Source organism: Eubalaena glacialis, chromosome 15 (assembly GCF_028564815.1).
Source record: "Eubalaena glacialis isolate mEubGla1 chromosome 15, mEubGla1.1.hap2.+ XY, whole genome shotgun sequence".
Lineage (NCBI taxonomy): Eukaryota > Metazoa > Chordata > Mammalia > Artiodactyla > Balaenidae > Eubalaena > Eubalaena glacialis.
The window spans coordinates 93,996,486-94,018,832 of NC_083730.1; the positions used below are offsets into that span (position 1 = coordinate 93,996,486).

General features: G+C 43.5%; 1 protein-coding gene across 1 annotated transcript in view; it reads left to right on the forward strand.

Moving 5' to 3' along the window:
- Window positions 1–9,166: 9,166 nt before the first annotated feature.
- LOC133074957 (zinc finger protein 268-like) overlaps window positions 9,167–22,347 on the forward strand; it is a 67,402-nt gene continuing 54,221 nt past the window's right edge. Inside the window, exons 1-4 of the mRNA XM_061168954.1 lie at window positions 9,167–9,218; window positions 19,955–20,041; window positions 21,554–21,680; window positions 22,023–22,118. Of these exons, the coding sequence (XP_061024937.1) occupies window positions 20,009–20,041; window positions 21,554–21,680; window positions 22,023–22,118 (256 nt within the window). The 5' untranslated portion in view covers window positions 9,167–9,218; window positions 19,955–20,008. The remainder of the gene's footprint in view (window positions 9,219–19,954; window positions 20,042–21,553; window positions 21,681–22,022; window positions 22,119–22,347) is intronic.

A 22,347-nucleotide genomic window follows, 5' to 3' on the forward strand; every position in this document is an offset into this window, starting at 1 on the left:
CCCAAAAAAAAGATAAGCAATGAGACAGAAAGGGTAAGAAAATTATACGAACAATTTCAAAGGTTCAACACCAGATTATTCAGAGCTCAAGAAAGAAAAGAGAAAATGGGAAGAAAACAGAATCAAACAAAGAGAAAATTCTTAAAAATAACACTATCCAGGGACTGATCCATCAAATGGGTAATTTCTTAAAAAGACTGGGAGTAAACATATCATCATGAAAAATTTGAATACCAAAGATAAACTGATGAATGTAAAGGTTTCAATGATGATAAACAGGTTACATACAAAAGAACAATGGAATGGGATTTCTCAACAGTAACACTACTCCATTTTCTACCTAGCTTTGCCAGCTTTCAAAGTTCTGAGGGAAAATAATTTCTTATCCAGGAAATTATACTAGTCCAAAATACCATGCAAATATGAGGACAAAGTAAAATAATTTCTAGTCATACACAACCTTAATATAGACCCCTTTTCGGGAAGGTAATAAGGTTATCATCCATTAAAAAGGGAAAAAAGAAGTTTCCAGGAAACAAGAGATCCAACACAGAGATGAGATGAGGGAATTGGCGAGGATAAAGGGAAGTCCCAGCCTGCCAGTGTGCTGTAGCCTAGAGAATAACTGATCAGTCTACACTGCAGCATGATGGAGGGTTCCTGGGGATGTGTGTTCAGGAAAAGAGAAAAATGATTAGATTGTGTGACAGGTTTGATCTTGAGGAAAACGGAATTGAGAGACATTTTACATAGGTTTAGGGAAAACAAAGCAAATAAAAAGACAATTATTCAAAACAGGAAAAGTAAAATTTATACAAGAAAGAAACTTATTATGGCTCAGCAATAAAGAATACATATAGTCATCACAATGAAAACACTGAACATGAATTTAGCCAAAATTTTTGAGAGGAACTACATTACAATACTTGCAACATAATCACATTGATTTAAGGATGTAGGAAGGAAGGTAGGTATAATAGTCAAGATTCTCATTTAATGCCTAAGGAACTAAAAAATGTCTCAAATTGACAAACTGCTTAAAAATTTTAAACTGGTTGCCACCATAAAATTAATAAACAGAAACATGAATTAAATAGAGTTGGGAGACCAGAAGGGGGAGCTCTCACGTCCTGTGATCATAGCAGAGCCCAACAGGAAGAAGACAGACTCCTCTTCTTTCCTGGTGAGGACTCAGCCAATGAAAAGCCACAGACTGATTGTTTACTATCACCCTCCCAACTTCCTTTTTCCTCTCTATAAAAGCGCTCTTCTTCCCTTGCTGTGGGGGATTTCTATGGTAGCTGACCTTGAATTGCAATTCTCCGCTGATCCCCAAAAAGCCATTTTTGCTGGAGAAATACATGGCAGTCTATTTATTTCAGGTCAACACTACTGAGAAGAAACACTCCTGTTTTTATTATGAGCCTTTTAATATATAAGACTTTTTAAAATGTATATACACATTTTCCAGAAAGTAAATAAATTACAGAGAAAGTAAAGCAATCAAATCAAGAAGTAGAAAAATAGCAAAAAGGAAAGGAAAATTTAAAAAGAGAGCAAACATTACTCTAACTGAAAACCAAAAACAAGGAACATAAGACAAAACCAAAACACAGCACAGATCACCAAAACAACCCAAATCTGCTTCTTTGAAAAGATTAATGTAGATGTATATCTTGCAGAGCCAATCAAGAAAAAAGATGGCCCTAATAAATATTAAACTCAAAAAAAAAAAAAGCTACAATTAGAGCAGTGATTTTAAAATATCACTAATAAACAGCAATTTAAAGAATCACCAAAAGGGAATTCCCTGGTGGTCCAGTGGTTAAGATTCTCCGCTTCTACTGCAGGGGGCATGGGTTCAATCCCTGGTCGGGAAACTAAGATCCCGCATGCTGCACAGTGAGGCCAAAAAAAGCAAAAACAAAAACAAAACACCAAAAAAAAATCACTAAAAAAGAATAGTATGAACAACTTTGTGTCAACAAACTTGAAAACTTAGATGAGATGAACAATTTTCTAGAAAAACATGTGCCCCAAATTGACTCAATTAAGAACTACAAACTGAAATTAATCACTACCATTTAAAATGGAATCAGAAGTCAAATATCCACCCTGAAAGATTTTGAGCCCAAAACTTTCAAGGGAAAAATTATTTTACCAGGTAGAAGAAAAAAAGTTATGCTTCTCAAATTACTCATGAGACTTGTAAAATCTTGCAAGGATAGTACAAAGAAAGATTAAGGTGCAATCTTAAGTCTGAACACTGAAAAAGTCCTAAGTAAAATATTAGTAAATTGAGTATGGCAGAGTATTAAAGTAATAATGTAATGTCACATTCAAGCAAGGTTTAACCAGGAATGCAGGATGGTTAAAAAGCAGAAAAACTATTACTATTATTATAATGTCATGGTATAATGAACACTCTTGTATCCATCACTCTATTTTGAAGCAGATCTGGGAATGATGTATTAAGGTTTGCCTTAGAGTAATGATATCTCGTTACTGTGATGCAATCCATTAACAGATTAAGGGGTGCAGACCAAGAATGTCGCCTGCCGTATCAGTAAAGGATGTTGTGGCCTTCAAGCCACCAGCCACTGCAGCCACTCCGGACTGTGCACCCTGAGGGGATTCAGGATGGAGAAAAGCAGAATATGGCCCTAGATAGTTAAGATGTGTATCAAAGGAATGATTTCAATGAGCCCAGACTCTTGCATCTTCCCACACATAGAAAAGTGCTAAACTCATTAATCTGAGATGCCTGGTTCTCTTTAATGAACAGTCATCTCTCGATGTTCTGACCACCTGGTCTTTGCTGCAAAAACTCCTGTATATCCTGGCTCCCCGCTATGGTTTCAGAGCCGTCCCTCAGAGCTATTCAGAAAGTCCACTGAATAAAACATAATTCTCAACTTTCAGGTTGTGCATTTTTTTTCAGTCGACAGTTCTGGCAAGCAATGAAGGGACCCAGAGCTGACTTTGCTCCTTCGCATGAACTCTACAATGAAAGAGCCTTGGTAGAGGCCTCCTGTGTCCGTCTGCCTCCTCAGAGAGTTCAGATGAATTTGGGTGAGTCTCTCCTGGTTCTTGGATCTCCCAACTATTGGTTAATGATCCTGTGTTTTATTTGGTGGTGTATAACAGGTGCTTGGCTCCCCATGTGACAGATTCTGGGAAAATGAACCCCCTTGCAACAGTTGAAAGACACTGAGCGGTCTGGGCTGAGTGGTTAGGTAGGAAGTTGACCTGGCATTCTTCCTCAAATGGCTATCTTAACAAGAATTTGTTGGGATAAAAGTGAAAATATTACATGAGAGCTTTCAGCACTGAAGAAGGGAATCTCATGGCCGGCAACGGCTTTTTCTCAGGCAACTGAGAAACTTGCAGGACTGGTAAAGGCAAGTCCTCATACCATGCAGACATCCCTATAAGGAAGCCCACTCAATTTAACTTAAAAAAACTTGCTCTGCTTAGGACACAGATAAGAACTGGCCACTCTGATCCAAGCATCCACGATGGTCTTATACTACCAGAGGGAGAACCTAGACACATAAGACGAGCTGAAAAGACTCTAGGGTAAAAACCTAGAGAAGTCAAGCTCACAAGCAGCACACTGGGCCACCATGCAATTTCACTAGTAAATTTTATCTCCAACGAATTCAACTTTAAAATCGGAAATAGATTCTCTCAGATAAACTAGGGGCATCAGAAAGCCAACCTCCGACTAACACCCCAGCCAGATGCATGTACGTATAGAGCTCATACTTGCAAGGATCTACTTAATTGGGAATTAAAGGAAATCTCACCCAGAAAATGACTAAGATGGGGCTCTTTTACTGCATACACAGTTAAGTTAGAGAAAGCTAGCTTGATAAAACATCTTTTCAGAATTCTGATCTCAAAGAAACAAAAGCCCTTCTAGGGGTAACTTGCCTTTCTCTTCCTGTGTCTTTGAAATGTAAATGTTCTATGTGATCTCCTTGGGTATTCTGTGTGTGTGTGTGTGTGTGTGTGTGTGTGTGTGTGTGTGTGTGTGTGTGGTTTGAGAACTTGGTCTCTGCCATCCAAAAGGTACACATATTGTGTACATTTGGAGGCAATAGAATAGACTGGGATTCTGAGCAGTCATTTGTCTGACTGTACCAATTCGCAGGGGCTTTTTGCCACCTTAACCTTCATTGTGTCAGCCTGTACAACGAAGGCCTTTACTTTCTTGAACTATTTTTGGGAGTAAACTTTCTGGGTCTTGTTTAGGTGGCATCCTTCACACTGTCTTGTGGGGAAGCCTCTTGCATCTTATTGGTTTGAGTCACTATTATGATATATCTCATTAATGGCCAGATGATGATGGATCCTTCAAATGGGAGAAACTTCTAAATTGGTAAATTTTTAGAGAGCACTCATTATAAACAGCTGTTTTGTTGGTACCTATGGGGGGGAAAAACACATTAAACAGTGGAAAAAATATATACATAATGGTTAATCTAAGAACTCCTTTAATTTAAAACAAACAAAAAACTGGCTCGGGAAGTCTTATCTGTGGTCTATGCTTCCCCTCAATGGGTCTTACAGATGCTAATAAAAACATTGGAATAATTAATGTTAATTAGGTTGATTAATAGGGAAATTTTAAAAAAAACTGAAGGGAAAGTCTAGAGATTTTTTCCCAACCAGGTGGAAATTTTAAAGTGACTCATCCCCAAAAGATAAAGAAATCTCTAGATGGTTAAGAAATGGGATAAATAAAACAGATGTTAATGGAATTAAAACAAAAGGTTTTGGTACAATACTACCTAAGGTTGGATGGGCCAAAGGGACCCGTACAAGTCCACCCTATTTACCCCAGTTAAAATATATATGTTTAAAGGGCTCAGCCATCCCTGGTGGCGCAGTGGATAAGAATCTGCCTGACAGTGCAGGAGACATGGGTTCGAACCCTGGTCCAGGAAGATCCCACATGCCGCGGAGCAACTAAGCCCATGTGCCACAACTACTGAGCCTGCACTCTAGAACCCGGAAGCCACAACTACTGAGCCCGTGTGCCACAACTACTGAAGCCCATGTGCCTAGAGCCCATGCTCCGCAACAAGAGAAGCCACCGCAGTGAGAAGCCCGCGCACCGCAACGAAGAGTAGCCCCCGCTCACCGCAACTAGAGAAAAGCCCATGCACAGCAACGAAGACCCAATGCAGCCAAAAACAAATTAATTAATTAATTTAAAAAAAACTTGTTTAAAAAAAATAAAGGGGTGGAAGAAAATTACACTGAGATAGCTGACCAACAATTACTTGGGGCAACAGTTAGGCCAGTTAATCAAGTTAAAAGATTGACAAAAGGGCCTGAGTCCCTTGGTTCAACCCCTCACTGGGGACCCCAGAGCATTTTATACAAAATAGATAAAATGGTTGAGGGATAAATGAAAGGAAAGTTTCTAGGACTCCTTATAAGACCAAAACTTGTTGATAGGGGTCCTTTAATGTTGGTGACCAATGAGTAATGCTTCCCCTGCTTGGTATTGGTATTATAAGACAAGGCATGTAGATGTGCCCCTCAGGAAATATTAATTAAACATACAAAAGGAGGGCTTCCCTGGTAGCACAGTGGTTAAGGGAGCCCTGAAAAAGTAGTTTTGTACATGGTTAGGATTGGATTAGATTAAATTTAATTAGGTAAACGGATTTTGTTATTAAAAGTAGGCTGGGGGCTTCCCTGGTGGCGCAGTGGTTGAGAGTCTGCCTGCCAATGCAGGTGACACGGGTTCGAGCCCTGGTCTGGGAAGATCCCACATGCCGTGGAGCAACTGGGCCCCTGAGCCACAATTACTGAGCCTGTGCGTCTGGAGCTTGTGCTCCGCAACAAGAGAGGCCGCGATAGTGAGAGGCCCGCGCACCGCGATGAAGAGTGGCCCCCGCTTGCCGCAACTGGAGAGGGCCCTCGCACAGAAACGAAGACCCAACACGGCCATAAATAAATAAATTTAAAAAAAAAAAAAAAAAAGTAGGCTGGTGCAAGACTTGATTTGGTTCCTCTCTGTTAAGAGAACAAAGTTTTCTTGGAATAGTGCTTTTGGTAACACATTGCGTGAATTTCTTTGCCTTTAAGTGATCTGTATTTGTTTTTGAAATCTTTTGTCACTTTGGTTAAGTGAATAAGCATTGTTTCACAGTGTCCTATGATCCTATTTGACCAAGTGCTTTGAAACCTTTTTGATATTTTTGACAAACTTCCCAAATATCAAATTATAACTAAAGTTCTTTTGACCTTCCGCCAACTCTGGGATGCTTCAAAGGAGCCCTGAGACATCTCAGAGAGGAATATTAAACTAATTAGTCTTATTTGGTATGTTAAATTACTTGAGAAGCATTGTCAAGTGTTTGGAGATAAACCTTAGGTTATATTGTATGGGTAAATGTCATTAATATAGATATTCCAAAATTTACATGGAATTCCTAAAAATGTGATATGTCCTGGTATAATGTTATCAGTCATAATTCTAGTTATTATCTTAAAATGTTGTATGTCACAGAAATATCCAAGTTTCTTGTCAACTGCCTTGGAATCAGATCTTTGACCATGTCATTTCAAGTCTTTTGTCATTTATAGACAATCATTATTTTACACTGATGCTTTTATAAAATGAAGATCTTCAAGAAGATTCATAAAAAGGATTTTTTGACAAATACAAGTATAACTTTTAAATCATACCACTGAAATGGGTAAGAAATTACAAAACTCTAATGGAAAACCTGATGACTTCATCCAGAATAACAGGAATTAATTACATGGGACTGAATGAACTGATAAATATGATTCATAATTTTATGACATTTTAATGAAATATACTGGCTTTTTTTTTTTAATTTATTTATTTATTTTTGGCTGTGTTGGGTCTTCGTTTCTGTGTGAGGGCTTTCTCTAGTTGCGGCAAGCGGGGGCCACTCTTCATCGCGGTGCTCGGGCCTCTCATTATCGCGGCCTCTCTTGTTGCGGAGCACAGGCTCCAGACGCGCAGGCTCAGTAGTTGTGGCTCACGGGCCCAGTTGCTCCGCAGCATGTGGGATTTTCCCAGACCAGGGCTCGAACCCGTGTCCCCTGCATTAGCAGGCAGATTCTCAACCACTGCGCCACCAGGGAAGCCCCTATACGGGCTTTTAATCTTCGTTTTCCAGAAAAAAACTTTCCTCTTATGCTATGACCTACAAGTTGATAAAGTATGCCTTTGTAAACAAAGATGAAACATTTTCTTTCTACCTGATCCTTCCAGATTTTGGCTTCTCCAGCTGGCTGCACTGTGGACTTGATGGCCTACTGTGACCAGATTACAACTAGTTATACTAATCATTGTTTTAATTTGCTCTCTCTCGTTTTCAAATTATTTATGCCTTGTGTCTCTCTCCGCTACACTATAACTTTATTAATGTTACCAGCTGTCTTATATTCTGTTTGTTTTCTAAGATTGTTGTCTCTTGAATTACCCAATGTGTTAGCAGGCCTCCAACAAAATTAATGATGTCTCAAGAAGTTAACCATATACTTAACTCTACATAGAATAATTGTAATAGTACAACTCTAAATACGGTTAGAAGCAACAAGGGAAAACATCTACTGGATCATATAAACTAGTAAGACAAGCAATCCAGAGAATTTTAGATTCTCAACAGGGCCTAATCCAAAAAACAAACAAAAAACAAACACAAAAAACCCAGCGCATCGAATGGCCTATCAACAGAAACTTTGCATGATCTAGGAATGAGCCTTCCTAGTGCCATGGGACAAAACTGGTCATGGGGACTTCCCTGGCGGTCCAGTGGTTAAGACTCCGTGCTTCCAATGCATAGGGCACGGGTTCAATCCCTGGTTGGGGAACTAAGATCCCGCATGCTGCAGCGCAGCCAAAAAACCCCCCCAAACCAAAAAACTGGTCATGAAATGCCTCCCAAATATTAGCCAAATTTATGACCAAGAGGAGGCACTGTGGAAGAATGTCACCTGCAACATCAGCAAACAAAGGATGTTTGCAGCCTTCAAGTCATCAGCCATTGCAGCCGTCCTGACTACACCCTGAGGGGATTCAGGGTGGAGACAGGCAGGATACTAGGCCCTGGAGAGTTAAGATCCTTATCAAAGGAATGACTTCAATGAGCCCAAGCTTTTGCATCTTCCCACACACAGAAAAGTGCTAAGGTCATTAACTTGAGGTGTTTGGTTCTCGTTAATTGACAGAAATCTTCCGATGTTCTGATTACCTGGCTTCTGTTGCAAGCCTCCTGTATACCCTGCTCCCCCTTTACCTCTGGGGAGCGGTCCCTCAGAGCTCTCGGAGAGGCTGAGCCCGGGCTACGGCCTCAGAAAGTACGCGCAACGTAACGGAATGGTCAACTTCTGGGTTGTGCTTTTTTTTTTTCAATTGACCGGAGTTAAGAGAGATGGAAGAACAGGTCCTGGATAAAGTAAGACGTACAAGCAGTACATCCCTGCTCCTCTCACTCACGGGGTAGAGTCAGATTCCCTACCTGCGCCTGGCCTGCTCACCCCCCGGCGCCCGCTCCGCCCCCTCAGGGAACCCAGGGCCCCAGGAACGCAGCCTCCCGCCTCCGCCCGCTAGCCCGACGCTCCCGGCAGCCCCCGCCCCCCAGCTGGGGAGAACTCCGAGGAGGGCCCACCGCTCGGGTGCACGCTCCCCGCACGCTCCCCTCACCCTCCCGCCTCCCGCGTCTCCTCAACGTCCGCGCGCCTGCGCGGTCACCTGTCCTCGGGTTGCCTGCCTCTCGCGTGGGAACGACCGGGCTGCAGTGGGAAGGGAGGCGAGAGCGCGCGGAGCAGGCGGCGGCGCCGAGGGCCCTCAGCTGGGAGGCGAGGAGCAGAGCCGCGCGCTCCCCAGGCCCGCGGAGCCAGGGCCGGGACTCCACTTCCCAGGAGCCCCCGCGCCGCCCCGCGGAGCGATTCTGGGCTTTGCGTCCGGCTGCGCTTCTCGGCGGGTCGTGAGTGGACGTGGAGCGCGTGCGCGTGCGCGAGGGCTCGGGGCGCGGCGTGGGCTGTGGGGGCCGGGCGGGCGTAGGAGGCCGGGCGGGGACCGAGCTGCCGCCGCCCGCCCTGCGGACCCGCGCGGGACGCGGAGGCCCGGATGTGGGCGCGCTCGCCGAGCCGCTGCCTTTGTGACGGTGCAGCCCCGCCGGCGACGCTCCCGGTGCTGCGCCTGCAGGTGCCGATCGCAGGTACACGCGAGAGGGCTGGATGTGGTTTCTTCCTAGCGGGAGGCGGCGCCGCCGTTTCCTCGTCTCCTCGCCGAGGCGGACGGTTTTCACCAACAAATGGTTTTTCTTCCCTGTGGTCTCCCGGCCTGAGTGACCCCCGCTGCCACTTGGATTAGCGCGCCTTCGCGTTGGTGGGACAGGACCCTGACGCCCGGACGCGCCGGGCGGTGGTGGGGCGTTTGAACCACATATTCTCAGCGATGCAAAATAAGATTTCTTCTGTTCCTGTTTCTTTTTTTTTTTTCCTTCCCAACTGGGGCTAGATGTTTAAAACTTTGCATATGGCCTTTCCAGCATCTGTTAAACGTGATCATGCTCTTTTTTGTTAGAGTAGGAAATGTCTTTACAGTAAATGTCCTAACGTTCCTGAAAGACATCCAACGTGGTTATACTGGTTTTAAAAAATATATACTTCTGGATTCTATTCGTGGATATTATAGAAGTTATATGCTGCAAACATTGATGAAGGAGGTCTACTTTTAAGAAGTTTGGTGGGAAAAAGGGCTGGATCGATTTCTATTTCTTGCTCCAGTCTGAAAATATTCATTAAAAAAACTTTTTACTTATTGAGACTTATTTTGGCAGTTATTTTCCTCGGAATTGCCTGTCTTATCAGTATTTTCAGTGTTTAAGATCCAGCAGGTTCGGCATCTCCAGCTCCTGGCTTCCTGATCTTCAGTTGTTGGGTTTTCTTTTTTAATCAAATAGATTAATTGAGGGTGTGTATGTGTTTGACCTAGTTTTACTTTTCAGAAATAGCTCATAATTATTATATTTTTATTTTCTCTTGACAGTTAAACGAATCAAATTTGTACATAAACTAACACCTGGTATGAATGTGAAAGATGAGGTTGACATCAAAATTACATAGATCCCACCCAAAGTATATGGAGAAGGTGAAGAATTTAAGTTCTATCTTTACTTCATATACAGAATATACTGTTAAAGAAAAAAATAAGTAAAAGGGAAGACAGATTGTCATCCACAGTGCTAGCTAAAAAATATTAGTCACCTTAGCGGTGTTGACTAAAGTTAACCTGGGACATAAATAGCACAACCCCTCCCTGCCCCTTTTTAAACTACCTCAACGCTGCAGTAATTTTCTTCGGTGACCTAACTAATCGCCTCTTCTCTTGTTTCATTAAAATTGTCCCTCTGTCTTACAAAGCCTCCTGGACAGTGGATGGCACACATTCCTGCCCTTCTTGAAAATTGTTCATTTGTTCTTTCATTCCCTCTCTCAACACATATTTCTTGAGCTCTTAGCATGTGCCAGTCACAGGGCCAGTATTTGAGATATATATCATAAGTTAAATGATGAAGTCTGCTTATCAGTATTTTATATAAACATCTCAAACTTTTGTTTAGGACAAGATATTAATAGTATTTACATAGCTACAAGGTGTACCTTCTGGAAAAGAGATGACAAAGTATCTTATTAATTAACTACATCCCCAGCATGTACAAGAGATTTAGTTAATATCAATGAGTTTAGTAAAGGGACTGGAAAGAGCATATAAACAGATTGCTTAACTGTCCTCAGTAACAAATTTGCAAATACCTTTGTAAAAGAAAGTCTGTTCACAACAGGAAGAAGATACCTAGTAATTTTAACTAGAAATGTATCTGAATAATAAGAGAAAACTTTAAAATAATCCTAGGAGTCATAAATAAGAATAAAGGATGAGTAGGAATGAGAACAGTTCTGTTCATGGCTTAAATGCACTTGCCAAGAAACTATTACTGGGATTGTTTTTTTAAAGAACCCCATGCAATTTTTTCTTTCTTTTATATCTCCATCTTCTTAAAAATGTTATGAAAGTGACTCATTCCTTTTTCTTTTAATTAGATGAGAAAATGTTTCTGTTAAAGGAAAAATACTCCTAGAAATGATGAGTTCCCTTGGTTTTCATCACATAATTCAAGCACTGAAGGCTTAGTAGCATATAGTTTAAAAAACATTTTAGTTTTTTAAAATTTTTGTTTTAAGGAAATAGAAGTTTCATTGTGTGATATCTCCGTTTTGCTTACAATAGACTTTCACCTGTACTTTTCCTTATAGCATGGCTCAGATCAGCCAGGGTCTTAAATCTTCTGGCTCTGAAGCAAGGTCAGGACTGGTGTGTCACCGGCTGTATATGCATCTCTGGCTTAGAACCAACACCAGGAGGATAATTTTTGCCTCTTTCCACACAATACCTTTCTGCTGTCTCATCCTTACCTTTTCTGGTCAATATTTTATTATGAAAAATTTTGAACATACAGCTAAACTGAAAGAAGTTTACAGTGAATACTTGTAACCTCCCCTCCTAGACTCTGCCATTAACATTTTACTATACTAATTTGAACATGTATCTGTCTGTCCCTTTCTTCATCAGTCCCTCTTTTTTGGGATGCATTTCAAAGTAAATTGCAGCCATCAGTATGCTTTCCTGAAATACTTCTGAATGCATGTGCATTGTTAACCAGAATTTAATGTTTGTTTCGATTCTGCTTTTGATGTGAAATTTACATAAAATGAAATGCACAACCTGAGAGTGTCCATTTGTTGAGTTTTCACAGATGCACAATCTTTGCCTTTTGTATCTTTGAGTATGTCTTTGCTGTCTCTGCTGCTGGGTCCTTTTGCTGATGATCCCTTGTCCTTCACAGATGCCAAATACCAGTGAACTTATTCAGAACCTTAAGAGATCTGTTCTCTTTTATTAAGAATTACATACTCCATATGCCCAAGCGAAACGCTGTCCCCGAGAAGGTCTCGCCGGTCCATGGGCGCTGGTCCTCAAGCACTGGGTCTTCCAGTCTCCATTGCCTGCCCTGAGGGCAGACATCTGTACAAACCACAAGTTATCGCCAAGTGTTTGACAAATGCCGGAGTGAACAAATACGAAGCACAAAGCACTGTGCTGGCCTCTCTCCAGGTTTTAGAGTGAGGTTATCCCAGTTCTCAAGTGGTTCTTCATCTTACAGGGAGGTGGACAAATGAGCCAAGTGTTCAAGTGCTAGGAGCGTGGGCAAAAGGCTCCAGGGATTTTCTCTGGGACAATGGGAAGGCTTTTGGAAAAGTTGGCATGTGAATGAGGCTTAGAGAACATGGGGCAAGTGCAGTAGGATTGAAGGTTGAAAGGTTGTCAGGGCCCAGAATGTGGATGGTTGTGATCAGAGCTGTGCATGGAACCTCTGTGCCTCAGATCGTAACTTCCATAGCCTTCTTGCTGGTGCTGGAAGCTTCTTTCAGGCCATCTCCGCCCTGATGGTGGGCAGAATAGCAGCTCTCAAAAGACATCTGCGTCCTAACTACCAGAAGCTGTGGCTATATCAGCTTATTGGCAACAGGAACCATGTAGATGTGATTCAGCTGAGGACCTTGGAACGGGGAGCCTGCCCTGGGTTATGTGGGTGGGACGGGGGCAGAGGGTGAGGGTCGGAGGACTTGTGACAGCGGAGGCGGCAGGGCACAGAGGGCAGTGACCTTGCTGCTGCGGGCTTCCTGCCTGCAAGCCTGGTCCCTCCCTCCCAGCTGTTGAGCCCACCCCTGCCCTGCTTCACGCCCACAGACACGCCCAGGTCCCCATTTGATCCTACCACCTCTTCTAGCTCCGCCCTTTCGTTGCTGTTCTCGCCTCCAAACTTTTCAGCCCTATTGTGGAATTTGTCTGCTGTTCCCGCTTTAGTGAACCCTCATCTAGCCAGTCAGGGCACTAGAATCCCTAATTCATCTGAACTCTGTTAATCCTCCCTTCCTTGAAATTCTCTCTTCTGGCTTCTGATATATATCTCTACAGCTCTTCTATAGATCTGTCTGTAGATCTTCTCATTCTCTGGTGGATGTTTCTCTGCTTCCTTTTTGGGCTTCCTTTTCTCCTCTGTTTTCTTCCTAGATACTAATTTATCCTACAATTTTTTTTCCTTTTAGATCCCCATGATTTTTTAAAATTAATTAATTAATTAATTAATTTTTGGCTGCGTTGGGTCTTTGTTGCTGCGTGCGGGCTTTCTCTAGTTGCGGCGAGCGGGGGCTGCTCTTCGTTGTGGTGCGCGGGCTTCTCATTGTGGTGGCTTCTCTTGTTGCGGAGCACGGGCTCTAGGCGCGCGGGCTTCAGTAGTTGTGGCACGCGGGCTTCAGTAGTTGTGGCTCGCGGGCTCTAGAGCACAGGCTCAGTAGTTGTGGTGCACGGGCTTAGATGCTCCACGGCATGTGGGATCTTCCTGGACCAGGGCTCGAACCCATGTCCCCTGCATTGGCAGGCGGATTCTTAACCACTGCGCCACCAGGGAAGTCCCTATCCCACAATTTTCTGGTCCTACAGTTTATTTTACTCTCCATGGTATCTTTGGTTGGTTTTATACACTGCCATGGTGTCATCTGATAATGCCGTTACCCAGCTTTACCAGATATTCTGTCTCCTGGTGGGCTTTATAGGAATCATGTCGCAGGGATGTATAATCTCCCTTCGACCCCATCTGTTTCCTTCACCCGCATCAGAGTAGATGAATACATCACCCCCAAATCTGTGACTAAAGATCCACCCCCCACTCCCCCTCAAGAAGTTGTCCTGTTTGAGAATATAGCTGTGCAGCTTGAGTAGATCCAGGTAGAACAGAAATGTGGATGGCGGGTGATACAGCTGGATAACCCTCACATCTAAACGTGTCCTTCTCCCTCTCCCTTCTCTGGCTCATGCACCGTGTGCACAGCCAGTCCTACCCCCAGACATTATTGTCTATTCTGTCACCCAGAAACCTGGGGTCACCTTGAACCCTTAACCTGTATTCCCATCCACATCTAATCAATTCCATTGCTGCCCTCCTTTGTGCTCCTGTCTTCTGCATCACAGTTGCCCTCCTGCCTGGTTTCTTTGCAGGTGTTTCATCCCCCTCTAGTCCATCACACAACTATCTCAAAGGCAGACACATCTGTTGTCATTGCCTAGCTGACAGCATGTAGGCAAGAGTCTGTGTTTCTGAGGATGGCACTTTGGGCCTCTGTGACCTCGACCTGGCCTGTTTCTGGCTGCTCCCTGCCCTGCACCACATTCGACGGCCACACTGAGCTTCTCCCCCCACGTCACTGTCGAAGGCCCTGCCTTTGTTCATGGTTCCCCACCCTCACTTATCTGCCTGAACTCAGACGCGCTCTGGACTCAGCCTTAGACCCCCAGCTCGTGCTAGACTAAGCCTTGAGACTCCCAGCTCGTGCTCTGGACTCAGCCTTGAGACCCCCAGCTCGTGCTAGACTAAGCCTTGAGACTCCCAGCTCGTGCTCTGGACTCAGCCTTGAGACCCCCAGCTCGTGCTGGACTCAGCCTTGAGACCCCCAGCTCGTGCTGGCTGCTGTCTGTGCTCCATGGAGGTCGGTTTCTTCAGCTCGACTTAGCTGCTGAGGGCAGGGATAAATGCTTCGCTCACGTTTTATCCCCTGGGCCTGGGACACAGCCGGGATCATAGTAAAGCGTTCAGGAATGATTTAGAAAAATGACAGAAGATCACAATAGTTATCAGCTTACCTGCTGTTTCCCTAAATACAAATGAAAACTCATCCCGGTGTCCCTCCCCTGGCAATATCTGTTGTTACGTTAGAGAAGTCAGTTTTGGTCAGTTGCATAAGAAGATCCTTTGTAAATCTGGTGTCTGATGAAAAGATCTGATTACCCCCAAGAAATGGTAGAAAGTGAGAATTAAATAGACTCCATGACAGCTTGGATCAGTGGCTCTCAACCGTGGTGCACGTCAGAACCACCTGGAGTGCTCCCTCCCCAGAAAATTAAATGAGAATCTCTTGGTGGGGAAGGGTGGCATGGGACCCAGGTATGAATAATTTATTAATATAGGGGGAAAGTCCAGTGTGCAGTCAGGGCTATAAACCGCCAGTTTAGATAAAGTTTTAAGTAGATTATCTAGAAGTGGGCGTTAAGGGAAATTAGGGTGACATAAGACTATTTGCTTTAAATCATAAAACAGGAGAGTCACTGGAATGAACCTTAGATGTCCATGTAAACTGGAGGCTGTATATAGTTTTTTTTTTTTCTTTTTAAGTAAGATCCTATTGAAAGTTTATCGGTGACTAGAAATTTCCTGCCTCTTTCCGTGACCTGATCTGTTACCAGGTGTCGTTTGATTAATGGTGTCTTATTATATTGACTTGTAATTGACTTCTTTGTGACTCCACACGTTTCTCCTAATTCTGCCCTCTGGAACAACTCAGAATAAATATTATCCCTGTGGACTTCCCTGGTGGTGCAGTGGTTAGGAATCTGCCTGCCAATGCAGGGAACACAGGTTCCATCCCTGGTCTGGGAATATCCCACATGCCGCAGAGCAACTAAGCCCATCCACCACAACTACTGAGCCTGAGCTCTAGAGCCCGTGAGCCACAACTACTGAGCCTGTGCTCTAGAGCCCACGAGCCACAACTACTGAGCCCGTGTGCCACAACTACTGAAGCCCGCACGCCTAGAGCCCGTGCTCCGCAACAAGAGAAGCCACCACAATGAGAAGCCTGTGCACCGCAACGAAGAGTAGCCCCTGCTCGCCACAACTAGAGAAAGCCCACACACAGCAACGAAGACCCAACGTACCCAAAAAAATAAAACACAAAATGTTTAAAAATATATATATTATCCCTGTTCCACAGGATCTGTAAATGTGTGAAGACCATTCTCTTGCTTCACCCAAGTAATTTCTTATGCAGGCTGGACGTCCCTGGTTATTTCAGCCTTTACTCACCTGAGCTCAATGAGGGAGGGGCCTGTCTGAACAGCTGCTGCTCTGGGCTCAGCCCCTGGAATAGTACTTGGCATGTGGTTCGTGAGCCCTTGGTTAACATCTGGATCAAGAAGGTGTGAACAAGGAACACATGCGTTCATCCCACCTTTCCATCCTGCTGACTGGATTCTGACTCCTGGAAATGAGCCTGTGCTTCTCTGATGATACCTCACAGAGAACACGTGTCCGCTTCTGTGTCTTAACTCCCACAGCTGGTGTGTTCAGCTAAAATTACTCAAGTTTCTGGGGAAGGGTTAAAAGCAGTAAGGACAGACCTGTGCCTGGCATCAGAGACCTCACCCCAAGCAGACATGACCTTGGGCAGGTAGCTGTGCTCCCTGGCTGTACTTTTGTTCAGTTCATGTTGCTTCCTGTCCTAGGGACTGTGGGAGCACAGAGGCGAAAGAACACTAAACCTTCCTGGAGAAATTAGGGAATGACATAGGAAAGGGTGATGTTTGATCTTGCAGGATGGGTAGGATTTTACCAAGCGGCACGAAAGGGCAGAGCCTTCCTGGCCTAGGACTAGGGTGTGTGAAGAGGTTGGGCAGTTCAGGTGGTGCAGCATGGATGGGGTGGGTGGGTGGTAGTTTGATGGGACATTTAGGGCTAGTGAGGGAGAAAAGGGCCCACCACAAAGAACCCTAAATCCATGCTGAGGACTTGGTTCATTTTCCTGTGAGTACTGGGAGATCAGCAGAGAATTCTAATCAAGAAGCGCAACTTACATGTTTTACAGAGATGATGCTGATGTGGACACTCATCAGAGTGAGAAAGACCGGAGGCGGAGAAGCCAAGCCTGAGCCAAGGCCGTGGGATCTGGAGGGGTGGGCTAGAGAAACGTCTAGGAGGTGATTTACAGGTTGTAGTAACTGATTGGATGTTAAGAGGACAGAGTCCAGAAAGATACTTGCGTTACTTGTCCCTAGATGTCGTGTATGTTTTTAATTAACAAGCAGATAATCCTTACCGTGTGTGAGGCACTGTTTTCTGTGTTTTACAAATATGGACTCATTTAATTCTCATAATAACCCTATGGTAGGCACTATTTAGTCCCCACTGTACAGATGAAGAGACCGAGATACTGAAAGGTTAAGAAGCCACCTGTGAGCAATGGAGTGGGGTCTGAACCCAGGCAGTCTGGCTGCAGAAGCCATGCTGTTAACCACAGTTGGGAATATGCACTTGAGGTTGGGGAAAATGTAGGGGCAGAGGACAGAGTGATCTGTTCATTCTAGCCCAACACTGACCCTGTCGTGAGCCAACAATGGGATGGACCATGGGGTAAAACGAGTAAGTGTGCTCCGTGCCCTGGAAGTGCCCAGGGGGCCATTGAAACGGCAGAGACTGGGAAAGACGGAGAAGCAACAAAGGGTGACCTACATTTAAGCTAATCACAATTTTTAATTTTTATTAGTATTTTTAATTTTTAAAAATGGATGTATAGTTGATTTACAATGTTGTGTTAATTACTGCTGTACAGGGAATTCCCTGCTGGTCCAGTGGTTAGGACTCTGTGCTTTCATTGCTGAGGATGTGGGTTCAATCCCTGGTCGGGGAACTAAGATCCCGCAAGCCGTGCGACGTGGCTAAAAGAAAAAAAAAAAGTTACTGCTGTACAGCAAAGTGATTCAGTTATATGTGTGTGTGTGTGTGTGTGTGTGTGTGTGTGTGTGTGTGTGTGTGTACATTCTCTTTTTTCATATTCTTTTCCTTTATGGTTTATCATAGGCTATTGAGTATAATTCCCTGTGCTATACAGTAGGACCTTGTTGTCTGTCCATTCTATATATAATAGTTTGCATCTGCTAACCCCAAACTCCCAATCCTCCCCTCCCCCTCGGCCACTACAAGTCTGTTTTCTATGTCTGTGGGTCTTTTTCTGTTTCATAGATAAGTTCATTTGTGTCATATTTTAGATTCCACACATAAGTGATATCGTATGGTATTTGTCTTTTTCTGACTTACTTAGTATGATAATCTCTAGTTGCATCTAATCATAATTTTTTAAGTCATTAGAGAAGACTAAGAAGTACCAAGATATATAGAGGAAAACTAGGTGAGGGGCTAGCAAAGTCAATAAAGAGGTTCAAGAACAATTGAGAGGCCAGCAGTGCCTCTATAACAGGTGTCATTGGTGAAAACCAGTTTAGCACTGGTGAGGGGTCAGAAACCGTAGGTAGTGCTTTTATTCATATACAATAAGTATGGGTAGAATTGAAATGGAAATCCTTAAGATCTCCAGAAGACAAAGGGGGCAAACAATGTAAAAGAAAGCAAATACAAAAGAGCCATAAACATAAACATATGGAAAATATTCAAACCTAGTATTCAAAAGGTGGAAATTAAAGATACAATCTAAATTTAAAACAAGTTAAAAGTGCAGTGTTTATAGACTTCTACTTCTGTCCAAGATGGAGTAACAGGGAGGGGATTTACCTATCCTCTTGCCCAAACAAACAGCAACAACAACAAAAAGACAAAATACATGAAACAATCGTTTAAAGACATTCAATATCAGACCACAAAGGACAGTTATCCCTGAGAGATGGAAAACCAAGCAGGTTAGCCCTCTGACTGCCCCGGTTTATTGCCTTGAGAGGGTTTCCAGGTTACAGCAGAGGAAGGGGAAGCTGAGAGCGGCTGAGCAGACCCTGAGTCCAGAATGCAGAGCTGAGGCTGGGAAGGGCAGGGCAGCAGCCTTCATAGAGTGCAGAGGGTGCCCCTGAGTGATCACACAAAGCACACACGGGGAAGGAAGCTGCAGGGAACAGCATGTGGTGTTCACATGGGGGTTATGGCCATTACTGCTGGCCAGGCTGGAAAGCTCCTCTGATTCCTGGAGCATTGGGAGTGGAGCTATATGAAGCACTGAAAGGAAAAATACCTGTCTGCTTAGGATTCTATATTTGGCAAAAGTATATTTCAACAACAAAGGCAAGACAACCTCCAGAATGGGAGAAAATATTTGGAAGTTATATTATCTGATAAGGGTTTACTATCCAGAATAGATAAAGAACTACAATTCAACAACTAAAAGACAAATGACCCAATTTAAAAATAGGTAAAGGACTTGAACATACATTTCTCCAAAGAAGATATACAAATGGCCAGTAAGCACACGAAAATAATGCAAATCAAAAGCACAGTGAGATACCACTTCACCCCTACTAAGATGGCTATATAATTTAAAAGATGGCACAACAAGTGTTGGCAAGCGTGTGGGGAAGTTGGAACCCTTGTACATTACTTGTGTGAAAGTAAAATGATGCAGCCACTATGGAAAACAGTTTGGTGGGTCCTCAAAAAGCTAAACATAAAGTTACCGGATGAGCCAGCAATTCCACTCCCAGGTATACCCGTCAGCAGACGAGTGGATAAACAAAATGTGGTGGGTCCATACAACGGAGTATTATTCAGCCATTAGAGTGAACTACTGATACAGGCTACAACATGCATGAACCTTGAAAACATGATGCTGAGTGAAATAAGCCTGACATGAAAGGGCAAATATCGTATGATTCCCTTTTAACCTATAAGGGAAAAGAATTTGAAAAAGAATATATATATATGTAAAACTGAGTCACTTTGCTGTACACCTGGAACTACCACAACATTGTAAATCAGCTATACTTCAGTAATAAAAAGGATTTTTTAAAAATAAGAGGATTTGATGTATTAGAACCATTCAGTTCCAAATGAAATTTAGCATGGAACTGTAGAGATTGCAGGGTGCGGGAGAGGCAGTCTTCGGAGCTCTTTTCTTCCTACTCCTGGGGATTTCGGGCAATATAGGTGTATTTCTGGAACAGTCAGATGTCGTCTGGATGTGTGGATGTATAGGTACAGCAGTTGGTCTGAGGGAATCTAGGCTCGCGATTAATGAGCCCCAGGTCACAGCACCTTTCCTCAAGTTTCTGCCTTTTCCACAGCTTCACCTGCTCGGGATCTCCTGTTACTCAGGAAGCGTCAGGAACGAGGAGGGCATGGAGGCCGAGTTGCTAACTGCCCGGTCTCACGTAAGTAGGGCTGCCTTCATTCTTGTTTGTTTTCCGACTGAGAATCCCTTTTTAGTTAAGGGTTCTTAAGGGGTCCGTATCTCAGACACTTCCTCCAATAGACTAGCACTGTTTATTTGCTTTATTTATAGCTGTAGTTTTATTTCCTTTCATATCAAAGAAACACAACTGGAACAGAAATGTGTGAAATATTGAGGACTCTGATGAGATGCTCTTTCGTCCACAGTGAGGAATGACTGAGCACACAGCAAGCTTTCTCCCTTCAAGATGATGACAGAACTGGGATTTTGGTGCCTTTCTGAGGGATTCCCTGGTCCCTGGTGGTCTTGGGTGTGGGGCTGGTGTGTTAATTCCTCCCTGGGGACTGCCTGTGGAGGAGCTTGGGGACAAGTTAAGTAATTATCCAGGAGTAACTGCAACCAAGACAGGAAGAGCCCTGGGGGAGGGTGGGTCTTCTGGGGACAGAGAGATGGGTGGGGGACCCTCCTTCAGCCTCACTCAGCTTCGCCCCTAGATTATCCCTCATACTTTACTTCTACGTGTATTCAAAACCCCACCAGAAAGCATAGTCTTTGCTTTTGGCTGTCCTACATATTTTGAAGGATTTAAGAGAAGAAAAGTAGTCTATTGTATTTACCCAGATATTTACTCTTTTTCTTTCTCATTCATCATTCCTGAGATTTAAAGTTTCTCTCTTGTATCATTTCCCTTCTGCCTGAAGAATTACCTTTAGCATTCTTTTTAGAGCAGGTCTGCTGGTAACAAATCCTGTTTCTTTAACTTTTTTGAGAATGTATTTTTCATCATTCCTGAAAGATATTTTCACCTAATAATTGAAATTCTAGCATGACAGTTCTTTTCTTTCAGCATTAAAAAATCCCCACTATTCCACTGTCGTTTTACCTTCACAGTCTTTGATGAGAAATGCTCAGTTATTCAAATGGGTTTTCTTCTGTGTCATCTATAGATCCTTTTGATGTGTCTAAAAAAGGCCTTGCTTCTGTATCTATTGTTTTGTTACTATTAAAATATAATCTCTTCTCCATTTTTAAAATGCCTACCAATATTTAGGAAAAATGTTTTGGAAATTTATTTTAGGTCATAAAACATGGCTAGGTTGGTCTCTTAAGTGTAAAGTTGCACTTGAACTCAAGACTGTTTTTCCCTTCTTCTCCTGCCTTGTATTAGGTTCTAATTATTTCACATAAGGGTAGATTAACTGATTCTCCTTGCTTTAGCTGTTTACAACATACTTGATTTAAATGAAAGTGTTTCTGACAGTTTCTAAACTGAAAGCATAACATGGAACTGGTTTCTAGACAGTACGTACTTAATACCATTCCTTTTAGGACTTGTCCAGAATTCAATGTAAATACTACTCACTCCTAGAATGAATTCTGTTCTATCCTGTTTCCCTACCCAAGTGCTATCTGCCTAATCTCTCTTTCTGTCAATATTCGGGATAGGGAGAGCAGAGATATACCTCAGGCTCAAATTTGCTTTGTGTTGTAGACACTGGTGACCTTCAAGGACATACTTGTGAACTTCACGAGGGAGGAGTGGAAGCTGCTGGACCCTGCTCAGCAGCTCATGTACAAAGATGTGATGTTGGAGAACTACAGAAACCTGATGTCCTTGGGTGAGATGGACCTCTGTTTGGGGGGTTTGGGTTCCTCATTGATCAAAAGGTATGGAGAGCCTGAAGCATACATTGGAGTGTGAGCTTGGGGCCAGAGACCTAATTTCTTTGGGGCATGGAACAGGGTTTTCGTGCTCCTTCTGCTTTTATGAAAAAAAAATTGGTTTGTTGAATTTTAAGAAATGTGTATTTTGCTGCCTCTGTAGCCCTACCTTGTCTACTCTTCAGAGCCTCCCAGGACTATTGAAGGGGCCGGGGGTTGGGGCTGAACTGGGATGCTTCTTTGTGTCCAGCCCAGAGCGCCCAACCCTCGCCCAGTTCTTTATCTTTCACTGGGAACAGGGCATCAGCTTCCCAAGCCAGAGGTGATCCTGCAGTTGGAGAAGGGGGAGGAGCCGTGGCTGGTGGTGAGAGGAATTCACCAAGAGACCCATCCAGGTGAGGACCAGACCACCCGTTCTGGGCAGGAGTCCCTGGCGAGAGTGGTCACTAGTTCTCCGCATTTCGAAGGTGAGGACTGGGTTCATTTAGCTTCAGTTTCCCCATTGCTAGTCTGCTTTCTACAGTCTTGTCACACTTCCATTTGCATTCATTAAAATTATCTTTCTGTTTCAGTGCTTGGTTCCAGCCCTGTTCATATTGCTTTCCTAATTATTACTACTAACTC